The 25,597-nt window shown below is 40.8% G+C and overlaps 5 protein-coding genes and 1 pseudogene across 7 annotated transcripts; 4 read left to right on the top strand and 2 right to left on the bottom strand.

Moving 5' to 3' along the window:
• Positions 1–2,037: 2,037 nt before the first annotated feature.
• LOC104791016 (uncharacterized) lies at positions 2,038–8,276 on the top strand. 2 transcript variants are annotated; one of them, XM_010427975.3, is made up of 5 exons: positions 2,038–2,518; positions 2,815–3,186; positions 3,287–7,623; positions 7,719–7,792; positions 7,873–8,276. In XM_010427975.3, the coding sequence occupies exons 1-3, from the start codon at positions 2,381–2,383 to the stop codon at positions 7,586–7,588; spliced, it is 4,812 nt and encodes a 1,603-aa protein (XP_010426277.3). In that variant the 5' UTR covers positions 2,038–2,380; the 3' UTR covers positions 7,589–7,623; positions 7,719–7,792; positions 7,873–8,276. The 2 variants fall into 2 exon arrangements, with proteins under 2 accessions (XP_010426277.3, XP_087323096.1); XM_087466970.1 differs by having other exon boundaries at positions 2,064–2,518; positions 2,812–3,186.
• Positions 8,277–8,379: 103 nt separating this feature from the next.
• Positions 8,380–10,616, bottom strand: LOC104711280 (rac-like GTP-binding protein ARAC8). Its single transcript, XM_010427973.3, has 8 exons — positions 10,198–10,616; positions 9,736–9,823; positions 9,496–9,605; positions 9,339–9,402; positions 9,185–9,249; positions 9,029–9,094; positions 8,827–8,930; positions 8,380–8,659 (listed from the first exon to the last, which is right to left on the bottom strand). Exons 1-8 carry the CDS (start codon positions 10,300–10,302, stop codon positions 8,635–8,637), a joined length of 627 nt encoding a protein of 208 aa, XP_010426275.1. The 5' UTR covers positions 10,303–10,616; the 3' UTR covers positions 8,380–8,634.
• A 7,031-nt stretch (positions 10,617–17,647) lies between these two features.
• On the top strand, positions 17,648–18,817 carry LOC104711278 (RING-H2 finger protein ATL48). The gene is made up of 2 exons (XM_010427971.3): positions 17,648–17,808; positions 18,399–18,817. The coding sequence occupies exons 1-2, from the start codon at positions 17,718–17,720 to the stop codon at positions 18,566–18,568; spliced, it is 261 nt and encodes an 86-aa protein (XP_010426273.2). The 5' UTR covers positions 17,648–17,717; the 3' UTR covers positions 18,569–18,817.
• A 164-nt stretch (positions 18,818–18,981) lies between these two features.
• On the top strand, positions 18,982–20,405 carry LOC147938688 (RING-H2 finger protein ATL48 pseudogene; annotated as a pseudogene). The gene has a single exon (XR_015566765.1). The product of XR_015566765.1 is annotated as an RING-H2 finger protein ATL48 pseudogene (transcript).
• Positions 20,406–20,597: 192 nt separating this feature from the next.
• On the bottom strand, positions 20,598–21,406 carry LOC104711277 (uncharacterized). Its single transcript, XM_010427970.2, has one exon. The coding sequence runs from the start codon at positions 21,401–21,403 to the stop codon at positions 20,822–20,824; it is 582 nt and encodes a 193-aa protein (XP_010426272.2). The 5' UTR covers positions 21,404–21,406; the 3' UTR covers positions 20,598–20,821.
• A 957-nt stretch (positions 21,407–22,363) lies between these two features.
• Positions 22,364–25,274, top strand: LOC104715385 (putative cyclic nucleotide-gated ion channel 16). Its single transcript, XM_087463789.1, has 7 exons — positions 22,364–22,982; positions 23,093–23,308; positions 23,381–23,697; positions 23,782–23,893; positions 23,975–24,211; positions 24,292–24,686; positions 24,772–25,274. Exons 1-7 carry the CDS (start codon positions 22,503–22,505, stop codon positions 25,127–25,129), a joined length of 2,115 nt encoding a protein of 704 aa, XP_087319915.1. The 5' UTR covers positions 22,364–22,502; the 3' UTR covers positions 25,130–25,274.
• Positions 25,275–25,597: the final 323 nt, after the last annotated feature.

The raw sequence follows: 25,597 nt of genomic DNA, 5'->3' as shown, positions 1-25,597 counted from the left end.
ATTAGGTGAATAACCAAAAAAAAAAACTAACAAAGAATATAGCCACTTATTTGAAAAAATTAGAAAATTAGGATCAAAGGTATGGTAAATTACATCCAGCGGTGGTCCAGCGATTCTCCAGCGGTGGTCCAGCGATTCTCGGCGGTGGTCCGGTGGTGGTCCAGTGATTCTCCGGCGATGGGCGGGCGGTTCACCGGCGATAGTTTAGAGGTTCTCCGGCGGTGGTCCGGCGGAACCTCAGCGGCGGTCCGACAAAACCCAGGCGGTGGCCCGGCGGAACCCCAACGGTGGTCCGGCTAATCCCCGGCGGTGGTCCGGCGGAACCCCGGCGGTGGTCCGGCGGTGGGGTGGTGGTAGTAGGAGGGGAGGTGGTTTGTGGTGGTAGTAGGAGGGGAGGTGGTTTGTGGTTGTAGAGGTAGGGACAAATTGGTATATATTGTATATTATACATAGAATATATTAGATGTATGGTTAGAATAGTTACTCACTTAATTTTAATTTTTTTTTTGGTTATACCTGCCAATTCCCCTAATATTTAAGTACAATCCAAACAATTAACCAACAACAGATTAATATAAAGCAAACATCAACATGCACAACGGAAACATATAAACCAAACTATCATCCTAACCAAGGTTCCAACAACAAAATAACATAACAATAATACAACCGAGACCCTAAATCACCATCCTCTTCATCGCCATGATTCCACGCTAAACATGCATTATTTGCACCACAAACACAATGAGATGTGTGAGTATTACCAGAAATACCTATTGAGGCGATCCTCCCATCTACGAGCTATACACATAAGCAAATCAAGAGTACAACCACAAATAAAACATAACAAACCAGTCATTAAATAGAACACCCAATAACACATTTACCACACCTACACATCATCACACAAAACAAGTCATACAACCCAATCGCTTAGATAAGCCATGGTCACACACTCACCTTAACAAGCTTGCTGATTCTAACAACAAATACAACCAGTAGAGACTCTCCTTGCGTCTGCAAAACTCCAGCCACGCCCTACCACAAGCCACACAGCCTAAAACAACCTTGAAGCAAACTGGACAGAAACATCAAAAAAGAATAGTCTCAAAGATGAAACCGTAAAATAAAAACCAACCATTAACTATCAAATCCCTCCGGTGGAAAGCTTTTCCAGACGTCAAGAAGCTCCCAACAAAATCTGGTGCCGATCAGAAACTAGACGAGACTACAATCTTAGTTAAAATCCTTGATGGTCCTAACTGACATCTGAGAAAACGTGTCTCACAAAATTGCCAATAACTCATTGATTTTAAATCCAAATCCACTTTTGTAAAAAGAAGAATGACGATGAAAGGCTTGGGAATAACTCTACCAAATTTCGTTACCTTTGACGACTATTTGATATGTCGAAACCGTTTCTTTCTGTAGACTAATGATTATGCTCCTGCTCCTTCTCTCCGATCAACAAAATGTCGACCACAACACACCCAAAAGAGAGAATAAGAGGCATCGACTTGATAAATAATAGGGTTTCTGGTTTAATTTATTTACCTAAAATGAAATTAATTAAACCATTTTTTGATTTAATTAATAAATCAACGAGATCAGTAAACTAACCGGAAATTAAACTGACTCCACACCAATTTTCGATATAAGCCACAATATTTCATTATTTACACATAAGTAATTTCTTTGCTCATAGTTTTATTATGTTTTTTTTCATCTTTTTCTTATGTTTTGCTTATATTTTTTTTAGTATGCCTAAACATATATTTCAAAAACTAAAAGAGATTTAAACCAATAATTTACAATTAAAAAATATAGTGTTTGCCTTGTCTATCAAGATGATGTATAATACATAATATACATAGAAATGTAATGTGTTTTTTTTATATCAAAATTTGCTAATAATACATCATAAGTTTTTCTTGGTTAATGTGTTTTTTCCGTTCTTGCTATTTTGGTAAAAAAATACAGTTTTCTGAAAAGAAACCCTTTTCTATTTACCGTAAAAAAAAAGACCATTTAAATTTCAAAATAAATTAAAATAAATAACTTTTATGCTATTAGTTTTCATTTGTTTCAAAAGTTTGTTCATTAGATTTGAGCATTGGTTAATTTTCTCTATTAAAACAAACTTGAGATCAGTTACATGTATCGTATAATTGCGTATGCAGGTCTGGTGATTTGATCCATTTCGTCGCGAAATTAGGGTTTTGATTTTAATTTCTCTGTGTCGCCGGTGGGGGTTTTTTTTTTGATGTGGATCTAAAGGTATCGAATATAATTGTCTGGGGATAAAGGGAAATTTTGAGGATTGGAGGAAGGAGAGGTGTGTATTGATGTTGTTGTTCGAAGGAGAAGATGATAGAAGGCTATGCATGGGAGGGTTTGTGAGCGGAGGCACAAAAGTCGTCGTCGGCACATGTTGATATCTTCCTCGCGTGTAATTGCGTCTGTGGAAGGTGGTGGTTCTTCTTGTTTGTCCTTATCTTCATCTACCTCGTTTTCTAAGGTAAAATTCCAATTCCAATTCGATTTCGATTTCAAAAGCTACAATCCAACACTAATTCGTGTTTTGGTGGATGGGTTTTGCCCTGAGTGTTGAAATTTTGATTTGTATTTTGGGATTCTAGTGATGGATTCGAGGAAATGAGTGTTTTTTTGTCTTAACCAATTGAACCAAGAATTGATCACATCAGTCTGGTGATTTAGGGCTCCTTATTAAATCTTACACCTTGGGGTGATTTTTTTTTGGGTTGGCTCTTGGACTTATAGTTTTGTTTTTGTGTGTTTTGCTGTCACTAGCAGGACGGGCGCAAAATTAGTGTTGGTGACTGTGCTCTTTTTAAGCCACCACAGGATTGTCCACCGTTCATTGGGATAGTTCGCTTGATCATTGCTGAGAAAGAAGATAAGTTGAAGTTGGGTGTTAATTGGCTTTATCGACCTACGGAATTAAAACTTGGCAAAGGCATCCTTCTTGAGGCTGAGCCCAACGAACTCTTTTATTCCTTTCACGAGGATAATATCCCTGCTGCTTCCTTACTACATCCTTGTAAAGTTTCCTTCCTTCCAAGAGGTGTTGAACTCCCTTCTGGTATCTGCTCGTTTGTCTGTCGGCGAGTTTACGACGTTACAAACGAGCGCTTATGGTGGCTGACTGATCAAGACTATATTGATGTGAGATTATAATTCATCCACCTAACTGCCTTCTTCTGTTTGGATTTTTGCTCTTCTCTGGTAACTAAGGCATTTTTTTTTTTTGTTTTTCACTTTGCAGGATCGACAACTAGAAGTAGACAAGTTATTGTGCAAGACTCGATCAGAAATGCATACAACATTACAGCAGGGTGGTCGTTCTCCCAAGTCCATGAATAGTCCAACAACATCACAAGCGAAAGATAGAGCCATCCAGAATAACAACTCTTTTCTCTCTCAGGGTAAGGGAAGGAAAAGAGAGCGTATGGATCATGGTTCCGAGTCTGTTAAACGGGAACGTTCTTCCCGGGTAGATGACAGTGGTTCCGGTCCTCTCAGAACAGAAAGCGGTTTAAAGTCTGAGATTTCAAAATTTACGGAGAAAGGTGGTCTGGTGGATTCTGAAGGAGTTGAAAAATTGGTGCAGCTTATGCTGCCTGAGAGGAATGAGAAGAAAATAGACTTAGTTGGCCGTGCGATTCTTGCAGGGGTTGTAGCGGCAACAGACAAGTTTGATTGCCTTAGTCGTTTTGTCCAGCTCAGGGGATTACCCGTGTTTGATGAGTGGCTGCAGGAAGTTCATAAAGGGAAAGTTGGGGATGGGGGGAGTCCCAAAGACGGTGATAGGCTAGTAGACGATTTCCTCCTAGTCTTACTTCGCGCTCTTGACAAGCTACCTGTGAATCTCAATGCACTTCAGACTTGTAACATTGGAAAGTCTGTTAATCATCTAAGGTCACATAAAAATTCAGAGATTGGGAAAAAAGCAAGGAGCTTGGTCGACACATGGAAGAAACGAGTTGAAGCAGAAATGGATGCCAAGTCTGGATCCAACCAAGGTGTATCTTGGCCTGGAAGTGGAAGACTGACTCATGGTGGAAGGCATTCAGGTGGTTCCGCGGAGGGAAACAAGACATCATCATCACATCTACATGCTTCTAAGTCAGTCTCGGTCAAACAACAGGTGGAAAGCAACCTGAAGTGTGTAGCCACGTCGCCAGGCTCTACGAGATCAGCCCCATCTCCGGGATCAGGTGGTACTGTTTCTATAGATGGACAGCATCGAAATGCTGGTGCTGGTGGTGTATCTGAAGTCCTAGCTGCAGTAAAGGATGAGAAAAGTAGCAGCTCCAGTCAGTCCCATAATAATAGCCAGTCTTGCTCGAGCGAGCATGCTAAAACAGGCAATTTATCTGGAAAAGAGGATGCAAGGAGCTCAACTGCTGGTTCAACTGTGAAGAAGTGCTCCAGTGGCTCTTCAAGGCATCGGAAATCAAACAATGTGTTTCAAGTATCATCTTCGTCAGCTTCCCCTAGGGAAGTTGGTTTAAATCGAACCTTCTCATCACAAAGGAATGCCCCTTCTGAGAAAATTTCTCAATCAAGTTTGACATCTGAAAAGATTCTTGAGGTTCCTCTGACTGAGGGTTGCAGTAATAAATTGATTGTTAAGCTGCCAAATCGGGGTCGCAGCCCTGCTCAAAGTGTGAGTGGAGGCTCTTTGGAGGACCCTGCTCCTGTGAATAGCCGAGCTTCTTCTCCTTTGCATGCGGTGAAGCAGGAACTGTGTGAAAATAATGTGAGAGAAAAAAATCTTTCTTATCGACCTAATGTGAGCTCTGTCTTGAATGCGGAGTCTTGGCAAAGCAATGAATTAAAAGATATCTCGCAAGGGGGAGCTGGTTCACCACTTGTTGCTGGTGATGACGGCGGCAGAGCTCCTAAAGATTCTGATAAAGCAGCTGGAAATGTCAAAGGCACATCTTCCTTAGGAAATGAGTTCAAATCTGGAGAAAGGCATGGCGGAACACTCAGTTCAATGAATGCTTTGATTGAAAGTTGTGTCAGATACTCCGAGACAAATGCCTCTTTGGCTGGTTCAGATGATGTTGGAATGAATCTTCTTGCTAGTGTAGCTGCTGATGAGATGTCTAAATCGCCTGTTGCATCACCCCCAGTATCTCAGCCATCAAATTCCTTGATGAATGAAAATTCTATTGTAGGGAACGATGCAAAGCTAATTAATTCTGATGGTTTGCCGCACGAGCAACATCAAGGTGAGCAACATGTTAGCAGTAGTGGCTCACCGTTGGTGGAGTCAGAGATAAAAAATGAATCTAAGACTGGAGATCATGATAAGAGCTCAAATTCAGAGACGGAAGATCTACAAAGGTTGGTGGATCAGCGCCTAGAGAGCAATGACAATTCAGATGATGTCGTTGCTTCTCCTGCTTTACCCACAAACGCCATCAAGGAAAAGCTTTTGGATGATAGTGACTCTGTGGAAGTAAAGGATAGGAAGGCTGATGTTAAATCAGAGGCAGATAACTCATCAGACTCAACGAAAAGAGTAGCAAGCTCAATGATAACTGAATGTAGAGATATTAGTCAAAAGGTAGATTCTGTGGCTGTTGAACACGCTCCCTTTGTCGGTGTTGATGATGAAAAGAAAGTAGAGAAACCCCCAACGGTGTTGAGTTCTGAGCTAGTTAAAAAAGTGGAAGATGTACCAGTCTCTCCTGGGATTTCAAGGGGTATGGATGCAGTAAGCACTGATAGACTTGGAACTGAAACGGTCAATAATATGGCAGTTAATCAGATAGACCAAAAAGATATAAAGAAGATTAAGCAGGATTGTGATGCTTCTGGGGCTGCTATAAAAGATGCCGCAGCTGGTTTGGACTCATCTATAACTAAAGGTAAAGTTGAGCCTGTGGAGGGGAATCAAGAAAATATTGAAGTAAAGGAACGGTGCTCAGGGTTAAGAGCTACTCCAGGAGTATCACCGAAAGATGCAGAGGATCTTAAGAGACCGAACGGGCCTAAAACCAGTGATGCTGATGGAGATGAAGCAGAGGAGTGTACGTCTGCTGCCAGAGATGCTTTTTCCGTTTCAGCCGCAGCTTCAGCTGGATCAGAGATGGATGCCAGAGTTGAGTTTGATCTAAATGAAGGTTTTGATGGAGACGATGCAAAACAGGGGGATTCAAATAACTTTTCTGGATCTGTATCTTTGACGCCAACTCCTCTACAACCAGTTAATACCTTACCGTTGCCGGTGGCTCCTATATCTAGTGGATTTCCTGCATCCATTACTGTTGCTGCTGCTGCAAAAGGTCCGTTTGTTCCACCTGACGATCTGTTGAGAAATAAAGGGGCTGTTGGTTGGAGAGGATCTGCTGCCACTAGTGCCTTCCGCCCAGCTGAGCCAAGAAAAGCTCAGGATGTGTTACTGAGCATTAACAACACCTCTACATCTGATGCTTCTACATCTGCTGGCAAACAGACAAGGACGTTTTTGGATTTTGACTTGAATGTAACTGATGAGAGAGTCCTTGAAGATTTGGCTTCTCAAAGATCTGGAAATGCCACAAATTGTACATCTGGTATCACCAATAGTTTTGACCGAGTACGTTCTGGGGTCATGGGTTCAGCGCTTGATCATTCGTCTGGGGGCCTTGATCTTGATCTAAACAAAGTTGATGATTCAACTGATATGAACAACTACACAATGAGCAATAGTCATCGGCCAGAGTCATCTTTTCAACAGGTTAAATTATCATCGACTGGTGGTCGTAGAGATTTCGATTTAAATGATGGACCTGCAGGTGATGATTCGGCTGTTGAGTCATCTATGGTTCTAAATCAACATCCACGAAGTGGCTTGCCATCACATCCATCTCTCTCTGGAATACGAGTGAATGGTGAAAATATGGCTAATTTCTCATCTTGGTTTCCTGCTGCTAATGCTTATTCAGCAGTGAGCATTCCTCCAATTATGCCTGAGAGAGGTGATCAGCCTTTTCCAATGATTGCCAATCGTGGACCACAGAGAATGTTGGGTCATACAACTAGTGTTTCCTCATTCAACCCTGAAGGGTACAGGGGTCCGGTTTTGTCGTCATCTCCAGCCATGCCCTTTCCGTCCACAACGTTCCAGTATCCTGTCTTTCCTTTTGGAAACAGCTTCCCCATTACCTCAACAAATTTCTCTGGTGCCTCTACAGCACAGATGGATTCTTCTTCAAGTGGGAGAGCTTGCTTCCCTGGTGTCAACTCTCAAATATTGGGTCCTGGAGTTCCAGTTCCGTCTAATTACCCAAGACCTTATATCGTTGGCCTCCCAAATGGTGGTAGCAATGGCGGAGTTTTGGACAATAGTGCGAAATGGTTTAGGTCAGGACTTGACTTAAATTCTGGTCCTGGAGGTCATGAAACGGAGGGAAGAGATGAATCATCACTTGTGGCAAGGCAATTATCCTCATCTGCTTCCTTACCATTGAAGGAGGATCAAGCAAGAATGTATCAAATATCAGGTGGTGTTCTGAAGAGGAAAGAACCGGAAGGAGGATGGGATGGATATAGGCAGTCCTCTTGGCAATAACAATAGCGCAGAATATCAGTAGGCCACATGAGCTTGTAAGCCCTCGAAATCCACAAATCTTACTGTTTCATGACCGCACTTTTTATTTCGCTCTTGCTAATGTTCCAATTACTTTTCTTTTTTACTGTAGTTACTACGAGATGGACTGATTGTGATGCCACAAGGCTTCATTGGCTGGCCTGCTCTGTTTAAGATGAGGAATGGGTGAGTCAATTTGCGACTTCGCAGTGGTCTTAACCTTTTTAAGAACACAAACCTGACCTCTTGGTTTCATCATCATGTAGATCTTCCAAAAACAGTCTCAAATTCACTTGCTTGGCCATTCTCTTTCAGAAAAGAGTCATCAACAAGGTTCTCAGCGAGAGACCCGCATTACCTCCTGCCCACAAAGAGTTTTAAAAGGTGAAGCACACTTTTTGGTCATTCTTTTTAACATGCATGTGTGTATCTCTATACACCGGCAGAAAAGAGTAGAGAGATAAAACAAATGTTGGTGGCTTTGAGTGTGTTTTAACTTGTGATCATACAAGTCTTTGGCATTGTGGCTTTACATATATGTTCTGCGTTAGGTGGTGGGATTGTATTATAGACACAACAAGATTAGTTACTTCTTTTTTTTTTTTTTTCAGTTTGTAGATTTATTACTTGTGCTAGTTCTGTTTGAAATTTACATGCTTCTTCTTTGTTACGCTTTTGTCTATTGGTCTCGAATTCACAATAAGACCTAATAAATTCAACAAGGATTCAACCTTCTTCGAAAGAAGCAAGTAATAAGCTGTGAACTAAAAGGATTTGGTTTTAACCAAGCTCTTCTTCTTTATATTCTTAATGGGATCTTTGGCTACATAATGGGCTAAAACAAATTCTATAACCAAACTCGAACAAACAAAACATCACGGTCACATATACAAACAAAAACTGAAGAAGAGGCTTCTTCTCTGCCAACTCTATGTATATTCTGACTTCTCAGAACAACAATAATGGATAATTAGAAAGATAGAAAAAAGAAGTGAACAATCCATCAGGAGTTGAGTCATCATCATTCATCAGTGTTTCCCGCAAAGAATGTGGCTGCCAAAGAAAGAAAGCCAATCTACAATTGTTAATGACTATGAGACTTTACATAAAACATAAGAAAAACTGTACGAAGCTAAAGGTGAGTTTTTGCATAACTAAATTCTACAGTTTCTACATCATATATATAAGTAGATTCTAAAGTGAAGATTACTCCAACTTACGAGAGACATCTATTGTGTTGCTTTTGCTTCTTCTTCTTTTCCTTTTGTTTCACCACTGGTTTGATTACCACTTTGATAGCAGCATCAAATACGGCTTTCACATTCTACAAAAATCATAGACCAAAGAAAAGTATATTGTCATATTGGTGCATGTAAAAGTGTAAACTAACATGAATGATTCCTAACATACATGCAGGTGTACCTGTTGAGTTTTTGAGCTGCATTCAATGTAATACGTTGCTCCAATATGCTTGCGGAGTTCCTCTCCCTGTCACACATGAATGCTAATATCATTGAAAAACCAAGAGGAAGAGAGGGTCAACATTGGTTACGATTTCTACAGGTTAAAAAACCACACCTGTGATGTAGTTACCGGGGACAGTCCAGGATGATCAGACAAATAATGTTTATCTTCACGAAGATCTATATATCGAAACATTGTAAGAAACATTACATATACTAAATGTGATTTTCAAGGAAATACATTGGTTCCACTCTTATAGCTATCTTACCCATTTTAGTACCAACAAGTACAATGGGGACTCCTGGTGCAAAGTGCTGGAGTTCAGGGATCCACTGAACAAAATAAATACTTGACAAACATCAGAAAATCACATTTCATTATTTGCTTTCCCATTAAGAGAAAGAAGGAATAAAAAATTCACAAACCTTTTTGAAAACATTCTCGTAGCTAGCTCGGCTGATCAATGAGAAAGCCAACACAAAAACATCTGCTCCTCTGTAACTCAAAGGCCTTAGTCTGTTATAGTCTTCTTGCCCTGCAAAAATGAAAGGATAAACTCATAAATAAAAAAAACCTCAACAGTCACCAATCTTCACATCACTACAAATATCTCTAACCAAGGACCTCAAAATTCAAGAGAGAGGGATACAAAAAATGATACTTACCGGCAGTGTCCCAAAGGCCTAAGTTGACAGTGATGCCTTCAACCACAACATTTGCACTAAAGTTGTCAAAAACTGTTGGTATGTAGTCCTGATACATTGCAACAATCAACCCCAACAAGTCTCAGCTCGTCTTTAAATCCAATAGATACATATAAGGCTATAGCAGTAGAGTCGAAACATTATGAGGAAACTCTGGTTGAAAAAGTTTAAAAATCTAAAAAAAAAAGGATATTTTTAGACACAATCCCTAAAAAAGGAGCTAACTTTGAAAACCCCTGATGAAGTTCTCGTAAGAACGAGCTGAAATTTAATTATACCCAGAAGGATTTTCAACAAAGAAAAAAAAAAGTAACAAAATTGGAGATGCCCAGAAGAACAATTTGATGGAAATCGAAGGATATTAGCTACGAAAGCGAGATTGAATTTTGCTGATCGATTACAAGGATATGAGGAGGGGCTTACAGTAGGGAATTTGTTGCTAGTGTAGCAGATGAGCATACAAGTTTTCCCAACGGCACCATCTCCAACAGTCACACATTTGATGAATTTTGAAGCACTCGAAGCCATTCTACAGAGACAGCGAGAGAGATGGGAGAGAGAAACGTAACCCCCTAGACGAGTCAGTCAGTCTCTCTAGAGGTAAATGAAGTGATTATTATTAACTTTGAGCCCCAAGTGTAGTAATTATAAAACCCCTTTCTCTATTAAAAAAACCCCAATTTCTCTCTTTTTTCTCTTTTCTTTCAATATTTTCAAAAGTCTTTTTTTTTTTTTTTTTTTTTTTGTCTCACTCGTTTTTGGTTTGAACTTTGAAGACTGAAGAGAGGGAAAGAAGAAGAACGACGGCTCCTCACAATCACATGATCTCTATCTATTGCATCATCCAGTCCCACATGACTCTTTAAAATTAAAGATACTAATCACATTTCCTTTAGATACCTGAAAGTTGCTTTTCCTTGGTCTTTCTTGTTTTATTTAGCACTATTTTCATCAAATATTTGTTACATTTCCCCCTTTAATTTTCTTGGTTAAATTCTCTCCCATTACCATTTAAATTAAACATTTAAACACAAAAATAGTTTAGAGAAGGAGAAAGAGATACCTTCCAACAATCAAAATCATAATTAGACGAATCTTCTTTCTTTCTTTCTTTTTTTTTGTACAACAATATAATTTAATCAAATGGATTTAAAGTATTTAAGAAACTTGGAATGGAGCCAGGCCTGTTCACAGACCTGCGCCTCGTAGGTCTTGCTAACTCCGTCGTCTCCGTCACTGACAATCCAGAACTAACCGGAAATTAATACCGGCGACGACCTGCATGATGCCGGAAACAACGGTCTGAAGCCTGAGTCCCGAGTTGTTCTGTTTGTTGAACTCGGAGACGGCGAACTTGGCGATAACGTCAAAGCGAGGGTCCTTAATGTCTTTGATGGGAAACCAACCACCACAAAGCGTACCTTCCTCCCGCTGCTTCATCATCTCCTGTTTGACTCTCTTCTCATGATCATCTATTTCCCTATGCATCTTCTTCTTCTTCTTTTTTTTCTTTTTCTTTTTGTCTGTTTCTCTCGATCGTATTGTCTATGTTATTAATCGTCAAGGGTTTGTCACGTGTCGGCGACGATCCAAAAAGATCGGGCAGTTACAACAAAAGATATACTATATAGCTAGGATCACCATCGGAAATTAATTACATATTTTTAGTATACAATTATTATTGACAAATCGAATAAACATATCTACTACTACAAACATATTAAATAAGTTCGTGATATATATTTCTCTTTATTTCTTCCCAACGTAACTAGAATAAATTTCTGATATGGATTTTTTTTTTCCGTAACCAGTCAATTTTGTTTTTGTTTTTGTTTTTTTTTTTTCCGTAACCAGTCAATTTTGTCTTCCCAATGTTTTTGTTTTTGTTTTTGTTTTTCCGTAACCGTGGGATCCTAAAGGCTTTCTAGGCCCAAAGACTAATCCCACGAGGCCCACGAGAAATCCACGTATTCTTACCACTTAAGGCGTCTCCGGGTGGCTAAGGGGGTTTGAACCCAGGGCGGAAGCTCCAGCTGGAGCCCCTTTACCACTAGGCCAAAGGCACTTTTGAAGCCAAAATAGGTTTTCTTCTAACAACAAGTTAACCTTAATTACTTTTGAAGCCAAAATAGGTTTTATTTTATCACAGGATTTTCTGTTTAAATAATTGCTATATGTTTCTACATTTTTAGAACGAACGTATATGTGTATTTATATTAGAAAGCTAACTACACAACAGTAGGCATATTATTTTCTTTCCTGTATATTTGGCCTAAGAGTAGTGGTTAGTGGTTACGCATATAATATGCGTGATGAACTTAATAGTTAGCTAGTGTGAATGTTGAGAATGTTTTGTTATTGAATGTGTTTACAGAGATGATTACAGACTCATATATATACTGAGATATGGACGATTCTAGGCTATACAACATATGGAATGAAACAGAAACAAGGAATGTGAATATTGAGGTAGTGAAGACGTGATACGATCGTATCGTTGACATATATGATTGAGTGGTGAGGACGTGATACGACTGTATCCTTGAGAGATATGATTGTATCCTTAACATCCCCCCTCAAGATGGAGGAGCTTTGGTTACTCCAATCTTGTGACGTAGTTCAAGGAACCGTTGACGACCCAATGGTTTGGTAAGTGCATCAGCAAGTTGGTCGGTGGTGTGGACATGAGCAACACGAAGAAGGCCATTTTGAACTTGTCCCCTTATGAAGTGGTAGTCTATCGCAATGTGCTTCATTCGGGAATGGAAGACGGGGTTGGCACAGAGGAATGTGGCACCAACATTGTCACAATATATCACCGGAGGAGCAGTTTGTCGTATCCCAAGCTCGGAGAGGAGATTACATATCCATCTTATTTCAGATGCTGTGTTGGCTACCGACCTGTATTCAGCCTCGGTGGAGGATCGTGCCACGCAATTCTGTTTCTTTGCTGACCAAGATATAGGATTGCTGCCTAAATAAATGATGTATGCATTGGTTGATACATAGTCATGGGAATCTCCTGCCCAATCTGCATCTGAAAACGCATGTAGTGATAGTGGTGTTTTGGCAGAGAGAAAGAGACCATGTGTAGGCGTACCGGCCAGATAGCGTAGTATTCTCTTCGCAGCCTGCCAATGAGCATCGGTGGGGCGGTGCATGAACTGTGAGAGGCGGTTTACCGCGTAAGCAATGTCAAGCCGAGTGAAAGCTAGATATTGGAGGCTGCCTACGAGCTTTCGATAAGGTGTCGGGTCCGAGAGAGTGTGTCCAGATGTAAGTGTGAGCTTTGGTGAGGATGCCATCGGTGTGAGGACTGCGTTGGCATCGGTCATGTTATATTGATGGAGAAGGTCAACAATGTACTTCCGCTGGGATAAATGGAGCCCGTGAGGAGTGCGATGTGCTTCGATGCCAAGGAAGTAATTAAGATCTTCAGGATCCTTAACAGAGAAGCGTTCAGCGAGTAAGGTAAGAACCTGTTGTATGTGAGCAGCATTGCTCCCAGTAATAAGAATATCATCGACGTAAACAAGGAGGTAGAGAAAGTCCTTCCCATTTTGAAGCACGAACAGTGATGTGTCGGCGAGGGAGTTCACAAAACCAAGACCAACCAGGTAGTTCTTTAGTTCGGTGTACCATGCGCGAGGTGCCTGTTTTAAACCGTAGATCGCCTTATGTAGACGACAGACATGGTTCGGGAAGTCGGTGTTGACAAAGCCTGGTGGTTGCTCCATATAGACCTCTTCATCCAGTGTTCCTTGTAGGAATGCGTTATTGACGTCGAGCTGTTTGATAGGCCAGGACTTAGAGACAGCAACATCAAGAACCAGCCTGATCGTGGTTGATTTGATCACTGGGCTGAACGTTTCGGTATAGTCACGACCAAGCTGTTGAGTGTATCCTTTTGCAACGAGCCTTGCTTTACACCTGCCAAGTGAGCCATTAGGATTAAATTTGTTTTTATAAAGCCATTTGCAACCAACAACATTATGGTGAGGCTGTCTAGGAACAAGATCAAGAGTACGGTTCCGAGCAAAGGCATCAATTTCGGTAGACATGGCTCCACGCCAGTTCGGGTCTTTGAAGGCCTGAGTCACTGTCGAGGGTTCGGGTGGTATGTAGGGGGATAAAGCGACAGAGAGGTTGAATTTTTGTTTGGGTTTGGAGATGTTATTTTTCCGGCGAGTTTTCATTGCATGTTGGTTATCGGTGACAACGGGTTGTGGTGCAGGTGGAGCTGGTAATGGGTTGACCGTAGGTGGTGATGGATTTGGGGATGTGGGTTGTGGAGTTGGGTTTGGAGGGTTGAGTGTCGGGTTTGGAGGTTGAGTGTTTGGGTTTGGTGATTTGGTAATTTGGTTTGATGTTTGTGGATTGGTGTGGGCTTGTTTTGATGGGCCTGTGGTGATGGATCGTCTAACATATTGTTTGAGAGGAGGTTGTTGTTCAGGTTGAGTTGTTGGAGCGTGGTGAGGGCGATTGTGAGAGTCATCAACATTGTTCGTAACAGTGTCTCGTTCGGGGTTGACGATTGATTCCGTGATCACTGGCTGGTGACGATCTGAGCTCCGTGGTCCTGGCAGCGGTGGCGTTACGAGTGGTGACGGTGACGGTGGAGGAGGCTGGGTTGGGGGAGTTAGAGATGGAGGAGATGGTATGAGTATAGCAGAGGGATGTAGTTGAGGTTCCGGAGAAGATGGTAGAGTTGCGGATGATGGTGGGGAGAACTGTTGAAACGGGAAGCTGCTCTCATCAAACTTAACATGGTGTGACACATATATTCGACCAGAGCTTGGTTGAAGACATAGATAAGCGCTTTGCGTGAGAGAATAGCCCAAAAAGACACATGGAGTTGAGCGGTTTTCGAGCTTATGATTGGTGTACGGACGCAGCCACGGAAAACATAGACACCCAAACACACGAAGTTTGTCGTAGTTGGGTTCCGCTCCAAACAGCTTATGTTGTGGATTCTCCATAGTGAGGACTGGCGTCGGAAGGCGGTTTATGAGGTAAACAGCCGTAGCAAAGGCGTAGGTCCAATATTTGTGTGGCATACCGGCATGAGTGAGAAGCGATAACCCGGTTTCGACGATGTGACGATGCTTTCTCTCGGAGATCCCATTGTGTTCGGGAGTGTGTGGAGGTGAGGTGAGATGCGAGATCCCGGAGCTGGATAGGAATGATCGTAGAGCAACGAACTCACCACCATTGTCAGAGTATAAGGTACCTATGCGTTTGTTGAAGCGGTTTTCAACAATGGACTTGAATGTGATGAATGTGTCACGGACTTGAGATTTAGTCTTGAGCGGGTAAATCCATGTGTATCGGGTGTAGTGATCAACGAGTATAAGGTAATATTTGAAGTTATCGATTGAGAGGATTGGGGAGGTCCAAACATCAGAGAAGATTATTTCAAGAGGGGAAGAAGAGACAATGGAGGTTTGTGAAAAAGGGAGTTTATGGCTCTTATTAATTGCACAATCAGCACACAACATTGTTTGTGAATCTGATTGAGAAAACGAAAGGGAGAATTTTGAAACAATTGTTTTGAGGATGGAGTGAGAAGGGTGGCCTAGACGTGAATGCCAGTCTTTGAGAGATGGTTTTGATGAGGGTGAGGCGAAGAAGGATTTGATGGTGGAGATGGAGACCGGCCACTCGTAAAGTTCACCATTAGTTTTGCCTTGGAGTAATAGGACCCCCGAGATCAGATCCTTCACCTGAAAGTGAGCAGGAAAAAAATGAACAGAGACATTGTTAGAGTTACATAGGCGGTATACGGAAACTAGATTTTTGTGGATGTTAGGTACACAAAGGACATTGGTAAGAGATAAAGGTTTAAAGTTTGAAGGGAGGGACAGTGAACCAGTGTGAGAAATTGAAAGACCCGAACCGTCACCGATGAGGACTGCATCATCGCCCTGGTACGGTTGGTGTGACGCCAAATTACCAAGATCGCTGGTCATGTGATGAGTGGCGCCGCTGTCAAGTATCCATGGATTTGTTATTTGTTGGTGTCCAAGAGCAAGGTTGGCACGCGGCTGCCATGGGCGGAACGGAGAGGGTAGAATACCGCTTTGAGAGCCATAGGAGGGCTGTTGAAGGTGGGAGCAGCGTTTGGCGCTGTGACCAAAAACCCCACAGATTTGACACTTGCCTTGGTACCCCTTGAGCATGCGGTTCTCTTGTCGTGGTTGTTGATAGTGATTCTTGTTGTTGTTGTTGTTGTTGTGCCATGGTTGGTGTGACCGGAATGATTGTTTCCCGGAGTTAAACTTTGGACGATAGGTCGCAGCATGAGCAGAGATTGGTCCGGTTGAAGCGGTAGGCAAGGAGAGAGATAGAAGTTTGGCTTCTTTGCTGATGAGTTTTTCATGAACTTCAACAACGGATGGAGGAGTGTCACGCCCTTCCACTTGATCAACAACAGATTTATAGTCTTCAGGTAAGCCACCAAGAATGAACTCAAGTTTGTCCTCAATAGCAAGAGGTTTGCCAAGAAGCGCGAGTTGGTCGAACCGTGTGGTGAGCATCTGCATGTACTCATCAATAGTCTTCTCACCTTTTGACGCTTGCTTAAGTTGCAGACGGAGTTGTTGAATGTGACCCCAGCTTGGATTTGCATAAGTGGAGGAGATTTGTTTCCACATCTCGGCAGAGGACTTGGTTTTGGAGACCAACGGTTGGATCGCCGGAGAGAGTGTGCCAAGAAGCCCACTGTAGATCAGCTTGTCTTGGCGTCTCCACTTTGCGTACGATGGATTTGGAGTTGGCGGAGTGGTGGAGCCGATTGTTTGTTCTGGTGGGACGGAGGTGCCATCGATGTACCCAGCAAGGTCGTAGCCGTCGAGCAGAGAATGAACTTGAAGGCTCCATGTGAGATAGTTTGTAGAGGTGAGCTTGGTGATGTTCATCATATTGATGTTAAGGAGTCCTTGAGTTGAGTCAACAATTTCTGCAGCAGCCATTGTAGAGAATGGAGGAAAGAAGAAAAGAATGAGATCTGGGAATAAGATCTGAGAACAAGAGAATGAGAAAGGAGATCGAAGAGGAAGAAACTGGGATGGCTGGAAAAAGAAAAAAAATTTATGAGTATCGGCTAAGCTCTGATACCATGTGAATGTTGAGAATGTTTTGTTATTGAATGTGTTTTACAGAGATGATTACAGACTCATATATATACTGAGATATGGACGATTCTAGGCTATACAACATATGGAATGAAACAGAAACAAGGAATGTGAATATTGAGGTAGTGAAGACGTGATACGATCGTATCGTTGACATATATGATTGAGTGGTGAGGACGTGATACGACTGTATCCTTGAGAGATATGATTGTATCCTTAACAGCTAGAGCATGATACTGTAACAGATGCACATATAATGTGTGAATTGTGATGAACCTAATAGTTTAACTATAAATGAAAGTTTAAGCTCCGATCCTCATATATATATATATATATATATATATATATCTTAATATACAAGAGAAGAGATATATCTCCTGTATTACCACTAAAAGCATTTATTAAACAGAGAACATGTTCGAAATATTCAGTTACAATGGAAACTATAAACTTGGCGTTGTTTCTAAATACTCCAAATCTGTTCTCTGTTTATAAAAATAGAGAGAGAGAGACGTTTATAACGCTAGTTACATGATTAGCCGGAAAAAAAGGCTCTAATTACAAATCGCTCTTGCGGACGCAGAAGCGAGCCCAGTGGGCTTCTTTATATAGACACCATTTTGGGGTTTTAAACCTTTTCAAACACTCTCGAATCCGACCCGTTTCATAGAACCGTAGACCCGACCCGGCTCGTCGTCACACACGGTCTCTGGTGACGAACAAGGCCACGCGTGACTGCTTTTAATTTACTTCGCTCTCTCTCTCTCTCTCTTTTAGTTTCGTTTCTCTTTTTTGGGGTTCGCATTATAGATGGTTGTGGAGAAGATGAGTGCGGTAGAACCAGACGTGGAAGATCTGTTCCAGGAGAAGAAGCGTGTCAGGAATCCTCTCGTTCCTCTCGGTTTGTGTCTTTTTTTCATCTCATTTTCACCAAAAAATCGAATTTTGAATTTTTGGGCTTTCAAAATGTTAATTTTTTTTTTAAGATTGCTGCTGATTTTAGTTTCTGGGACACAATTTGATTCAAAATCAGAATCAATGTGAAATTCAGAATTTTTGAGATCCCAAACAATAGGCTCTGAAATGATTAACAAGTTATGTAATTGAGATTACAATTTTTGTGTCGGTATGTATGATTTTGTGGTCTATAGAGAATCTCTAGTATCATGGTAGATGGTAGAACTATAGAGAGAGATTGTTTAAACTCTATTTAAGTGATATGTTGTGGAGCTGCAAAACATATTTGAATAAACCAGTAAGAACCAAAGTTGTTTGATGATATCAGTTTCTCGAACTAGTCTTTAATGTTCCCTTGCTTAAAGGTTGTTCCTTTGGCATGTAACTTGGACCTTAGCTAGTAGCACAGCCATGATTCTGTTTCTATAAACATTGACAGAGACAAAAATTATATAATTCTATACTGTCTTCTTGGTCTATACTGTTAAGACATTCAAAATTGATGAATTTTCTTGTGAATAAAAACTGTTGTAGGCGCACTTATGACTGCGGGAGTGCTTACCGCTGGGCTGATTAGTTTCAGAAGAGGCAATTCTCAGTTGGGTCAGGCTTTGATGAGAGCTAGGGTGGTCGTCCAGGGTGCTACTGTCGCTTTAATGGTTGGTACCGCTTATTACTACGGTGATAATCCCTGGAAGAAATGATGAGCTATACAACTACTTGTTCGTTTTTAAAAACGTTTTCACATAATTGAGATGACACTCTCAGTATATCTGCGGGCAAAGGTGTGTGTGCACTGCTCTCTCGCTTTGAGTGTAGAATTCCGTGGTCTTTGCTAGGATTCATAACTTGTAAGGGGCACATTACATGGTTTGAATAATTTAAAGAACTAAAAATGGTAATCGATGTATCTTGATCAATTGATTATATTGATTTGGAGAAATTCTCAGAAACCCATCTTTCAGCCGACAGTCTCTGTGTTATTTATTTGCTTACAGTTATGATTGAGTTTTGACTTCTTGAAAGATACTATTGTGAAACATGGGACAATGAATCATCATAACAAAAGTATTATACATAGACTCTATTTTCAAGATATATAATAACAAATGAGTGGGAGTGAATAGATTATGTATTAGAAGGCAAGCTATGTTTAATGATTTAAGAACATCTAAGTGGAAGACAATGGTGGACCTGATAACATTTTGCCTAATCATAATCTTGTCTTTTTCAGCTTATTGTGGTTCTTGACCTTCTAAATGTGAAATCCTAATCACATTTTGTGGTCTTTTTAGCCAATGATGATTATGGTTTAGCTTAAAATCATGTTAAATCAGTCACCAACATATAAAGAGGGAGACAATGAGAAGCCTTTTAAAGCGTGTCTTGATCTGGAAATAAACTAGACAGTACATGTGTGAAATCTTTATCAGCTTTTTTATCTCATTACTATATATTTTTACAGAGACTGATCACTGAGCTAAACTCAAAAATCAGTTTCTTCTCTTCAAACAACAAAATGTGTAGGATGCTTTTGTCTGAAATCCATGAAACAGAAGCTCTTTCACCTAAAACTTCATCTGAAGCGGCAATAGCTCTTCTGAACCAGAAAGATTCATCTTCAAGCTCTATAATCTCTGTCTTATGTTTGGTTATCTCTGTTCTTGCTCTTATCATCATCTTTCTCGGTGTCCTCCACTTAATTTTCAAATTTCTCCGCAAGTCCTCAATGTTATTTCCATATCCCCATTTCAGTCCCGACCCAGATCCCTCTTCTTCCTCCTCTCCTCAGCTCCAGCACCTCTTCTTCCTCCACGACTCTGGTCTCGACCAAACGGCTATTGATGCACTTCCCGTGTTTCTTTACGGTGATGTAACCATGAGTCTGAAAGAGTCATTCGATTGCGCCGTCTGTCTCAGTGAGTTTTCTGACGCAGACAAGCTCAGGCTACTCCCAGTCTGTGGCCATGCGTTCCATCTTCACTGTATGGACATGTGGCTTCTCTCCAACTCTTCTTGCCCTCTTTGCAGACGGTCACTCTCAACCTCAACCTCAACCTCAAACTTCGATTCCTCAAGCCTCTGCTTCAACCACGCGGAGACTCCTGCCGCCACTTTGTCCGAGCATCAGCAGGTCAACGAAGGCAAAGTATCTATTTCGAAAAGAGTCTTCTCTGTTCGTCTCGGGAGATTCAAAAGCACGAACGGAAGTCAAAGTCAAAGCCAACGGCATGAAGTCAGAGGTGAAATTGGGGTGGGAGTGCCAAGAAGGTGTTACTCAATGGGCACGCATCAGTATCTTGAATGCAATCAAGATTTTGTGGTGGCTCTGTCTTCGTCTCTTCGTGAGGGAAATACCAGTAATAACTGCTCCGTTCACGCGGGTAAATCAGTAAACAAGGACTCTGGTGGTTTGGCTAGGTTCTAACGTATTGTAGTAGAAAAGAGAGTATGTCTATGTAAAAGATCTTGTTTTGGTCGTCGGAGAAGGAGAAGAGAGTAATATGGTTCGGTTTAATAAACAAAATAGGTGGTTTTTTTTTTGGGTTGCATCAAGGAGACCATCAACAAAGACCTTTTACATGGATATAAATCAAACCACACATCCTTTTTTGGTTCCAAAAATCAAACCAAACTTAACTTAATATACAGTTAAACGCAACTAACGGTCACTTACCATAATCTTTTGTACACACAATGAAACTATGTAACAAAAAAAAAAATATACCGTCCTTAGTAAAGACAAAATTTATAGAATCAAAATAGGTATAAGACAGTAGTGATACATTTACATGACATATAGAAAGAGGAGTAGGTTTAAACGACAAAATAATACAGTAAATCAAACTAAACTTGATCACGTAAACAAATAAATAAGGAGGAAACGCACAACTCACGCGAGAGACTTTTCAAACGCCTATCGTAGAACTCGTCCTGACAAGAGTCATCATCATCAATCATTTCACGGCGTCGACAACGCTGATATCGTCGGTAGCTTTACTAGAATCGACGGGGACAGAAGCGTAGCGCATCGAAAAGCTTCGGACTCCACCAAATCCAGCTTCATCGTCGTCATCGTCTTTGTATTCATCTTCGAAACTCAAGGTGTAACTCAAAGGATCATATCGGAAATTGGCAGTATCATCCCACTTGCGGCCGCGGGGTCGATCGCGGTTAAATCTGCGCATGAAAGTCTTCCACCGTGGTCCAGCTACGATCTCCGACCACTCCCGGATCTTTAGAAACGCCCGTACCCACCACCGTGGTTCTTGAAGGTGGTTACTGTGAACTCGCTGCCACCAGGAGGATTTAACGGTGGTGGCTCCGAAGCCGGGGAGGCAGGAACCGCGAGACGACTCATCGACAAGTGGATCGGAGGTGGTCTTCGGCTCAAGATTTGCTTGTCCAACTTCCATTGCAAAAGGATCGAAACTGAGTTGAAGGGTTTTGGTGTAACAAGCCAACACGAAACTGTCTTCAGCTGTAATCAAACCATTGGCGACATTTTTATATTTTAGGCAAATCATAGACAAAGTCATATATAAGTCGAAAAAATTCCGTTAACTATCCCTAATTCCCTATATATATACCTATATATATATATATATATATATATTTGGAGACATTTAGCAAATAAATCCTGGAGTTGCATCTTATTTATAAGCATGCCATTAGCATTAATTATTAATTTAGTTTTTATTTAATTAATTAATATTTTTATTTTTTAAAAACAAGATTTTCTATTCTAATAAAATTTTCAAAACAATCGGAACCACTCGCTTTAACATTAAGTATTAAGTTTATAATTAATTTAATTAATATTAAGTTTATAATTTTACACAACAATATTTTCTCCATACAGACATTTCCTAAACAATCGGCCTAATCAGTAAACGACAATGTTTTTAAAACCGGACCGGAAGGTGAACTGAAAGTTTTTCGGGTTACTGAGTCAATAAGTCGGACTGATTGAACCACATATCAATTAGTTTATTGGTTTTTTAAATTTTATGAATATAACATCTACTTTTCTATAAATATATGAACAAAACATACATAATTAATTATTAGTGGTTGATATAACATTCCTACTTTTAGTACACGTAGGAATTCTATACTACTAACAAAATACTTTCTAATTTCTATACTAACTAATATATCTATATTTGTAAGGTTGTACTTTTAAAAAAAATATAAATTAAACATTAGTTATATATATAGTTGATCTATAAAGCAAATTCTATTTTTTTTATAAAAAAATAGCCCCGCGGTGAATATCTAGTAATATTCAAATGCGAATTTAGTTTTAAACATCTCGATCATGAATTTATATTACGAATAAACATCTTTTCTAAATATACATTTATAAAATTAATTTTAACACAAATATTACATAACATAATCAATTCTCTCTGTTTTTTTTTTCCCTCTGTAGTCTTTTTGTATGGGTCTTTTAAACATGATCAATTAAAAAGTCTACTAAACTAATGTTAATTGATAACTTTTTACCTAAAATACATTTTCATGGAGACACAGTCTTCTCTCCTTCTCCTCTCCTTAATTGTCTCCCACATCATCTCATTCTTTCACTCCCACAAATCTCTCCCTTCCATAACTTGAGACACACGCAAACCCCAAATGAGCAACCTCCACCTCTACACCTCCGCACGGTTCCGTAATTTCCCGACGGCATTTTCCCTCCGTCACCACCACAACGACCCTAACAACCAACGCCGACGATCCATCTTCTCCGAGCTCCGTAACAAAACACTCGACCCGGGCGGTGACCTAATAACGAGATGGAACCACATCTTCCTCATCACCTGCCTTCTCGCTCTGTTCCTCGACCCTCTTTACTTCTATCTCCCCATTGTCCAAGCTGGAACCGCGTGTATGTCCATCGACATCCGTTTCGGTATCCTCGTCACCTTTTGCCGAACCCTAGCCGATCTCTCCTTCCTCATCCACATTCTCCTCAAATTCAAAACCGCCTTTGTCTCCAAATCATCTAGAGTCTTTGGTCGCGGGGAGCTCGTCATGGATCGCCGTGAAATCGCCGTCCGTTACCTCAAATCTGAGTTCGTCATTGACCTCGCAGCCTCGCTTCCTCTTCCTCAGGTTCAATTCAATTTTGTTTTCTAGGGTTCCGATAGGTGACAATGGTGGAATCGTAAAAACAAATTGATCCCTTCTGTTCTTTAAATTGAAATCTTTCTATTTTTTCTCAGATGATGATTTGGTTTGTGATACCAAATGCTGGAGAATTCAAATACGCAGCACATCAGAACCACACGCTTTCCTTGATCGTCCTGATACAGTACGTGCCTCGCTTCGTCGTCATGCTTCCTCTCAATCGACGGATCATTAAAGCCACCGGAGTCGCAGCCAAAACGGCCTGGTCTGGTGCAGCCTACAATCTCGTCCTCTACTTGCTTGTGAGCCACGTATGTAACCATTTTCTCTTTCCCTACATGACTTAAAAATGTCTCTGTTTCACAACTTGGTTTCCCTTTTAGGTTCTTGGATCGGTTTGGTACGTTTTATCGATCCAGAGACAGCATGAATGTTGGAGAAGAGAGTGCACTAAAGAGATGAACGCAACGCATTCACCTTCTTGTACTCTCTTGTTTCTAGACTGTGGATCGTTGCAGGATCCAGGGAGACAAGCTTGGATGCGGATCACTCGGGTGCTCTCAAATTGTGATGCACGCAATGACGATGACCAGCATTTCCAGTTTGGTATGTTCGGAGATGCGTTCACTAATGACGTCACTTCTTCTCCTTTCTTTGATAAATACTTCTACTGTCTTTGGTGGGGTCTCCGTAACCTCAGGTTAGGTTAAAATATTACTCTTGAATCAAACAAAACCGCAGTTTTTGGCCATTTGTTAACTGCTCCTTGATTTGGTTTGTGTAGTTCTTATGGACAGAGTCTTGCAGCGAGTACACTGAGTAGTGAGACTATATTCAGTTGTTTCATCTGTGTTGCGGGTCTCGTTTTCTTCTCTCATCTCATTGGGAATGTTCAGGTAATTAATCAAATTCATAGAAAATTCTACTCCTTATATAGTTTGTAATGGAGTCTAAAGTGATTTCTCAAATTCTTGAAGAACTATCTGCAATCGACGACGGCTAGGTTAGACGAATGGAGAGTCAGAAGAAGAGACACAGAGGAATGGATGCGACATAGGCAATTGCCAGAAGAGTTACAAGAGCGTGTAAGGCGATTCGTCCAATACAAATGGCTAACAACTCGTGGAGTCGACGAAGAAGCCATTCTACGGGCTCTACCGTTAGATCTTCGTCGCCAGATCCAACGACATCTCTGTCTTGCCCTTGTTCGCCGTGTATGCCACACCAGGAAAACACCACATTTTGATTACTTTCAGTTCAAGTAAAAACCCTTACTTTCATTTGATTTTTTCAGGTGCCCTTCTTCGCGCAGATGGATGACCAGCTCTTGGATGCGATATGTGAGCGTCTAGTTCCATCCTTGAACACAAAAGACACATATGTGACACGCGAAGGCGATCCTGTAAACGAGATGCTTTTCATCATTAGAGGTCAGGTGGAGAGTTCAACTACAGATGGTGGACGGTCAGGATTCTTTAACTCCATCACGCTTAGACCAGGAGATTTCTGCGGTGAAGAGCTCTTAACCTGGGCTTTAATGCCAGTCATTACTGTTAATCTTCCATTGTCCACAAGAACCGTGAAGACTCTCTCAGAAGTAGAAGCTTTCGCTCTCCGAGCAGAGGACTTGAAGTTCGTAGCTAACCAATTCAGACGTCTCCACAGCAAGAAACTCCAACATGCTTTCAGGTAATACTCGCTTTTTATTGTCTCAAAAGCAATGGAGGTTTCATGCTTGACTCCATCTTTATATTTATCTTTTGACTCTGATCAGATACTACTCACATCAGTGGAGAGCATGGGGAACTTGTTTTATACAAGCTGCGTGGAGACGATACGTGAAGAGGAAGTTAGCAATGGAGTTAGCAAGGCAAGAGGAAGGAGATGATTACTATTATGACGATGATGGAGACTATGAATACGAAGAGATCATGCCCGAGAGTAGTAACAACGGTGACGAGAACGGCAGCAACAATCAGAATTTGAGTGCAACGATATTAGCGTCTAAGTTCGCGGCTAATACGAAAAGAGGTGTTTTAGGGAACCAAAGAGGGTCTTCAAGAATTGATCCTGATGATCCATCTTTGAAGATGCCTAAAATGTTTAAACCAGAGGATCCAGGATTGTTCTGATTTTTGTGGTTGTGAATTGATTTTGTTGTAACCAATAATATTAGTTAGGTATATAAAGAGACATGATTACGTACTGATTAAAAGCAATTGTGTAGGACAATGATATGTCCATTTCTATCCAACTCATTTCTGGCTCTTATTGGTATGGACATCTCTCGTGATAGTAGTAGCCTAGTGGCTAGTTGCGTAGCAGGTTTTTATACCAGACTAATTAAGTACTGTCTTGATACATTTAGGTGAAATTTGAAAGACTGATTAATTATAGAGTGAATTTGGGCAGCGACCATATATCAGTGTTTAAGAAAGCGCTAGGCGGTATCTGGGCGGTAACCCAGCGCCTAGAACGCTTAGTCGGGGCCTAGACGGTTTTTAGGCGGTTTAGGCGTTTACAATATAAAATATTATATATAAAAAATTATGTAAAAATATATGTTAGAAAAAATAAAAAAATAATAAATTATAAACAAA

Source organism: Camelina sativa, chromosome 9 (genome assembly GCF_030686135.1).
Source record: "Camelina sativa cultivar CO46 ecotype springtype chromosome 9, ASM3068613v1".
In the NCBI taxonomy this organism is placed as follows: domain Eukaryota; kingdom Viridiplantae; phylum Streptophyta; class Magnoliopsida; order Brassicales; family Brassicaceae; genus Camelina; species Camelina sativa.
Note: the sequence above shows the minus strand (reverse complement) of the source record. Positions and strands in the feature narration are given on the sequence as shown.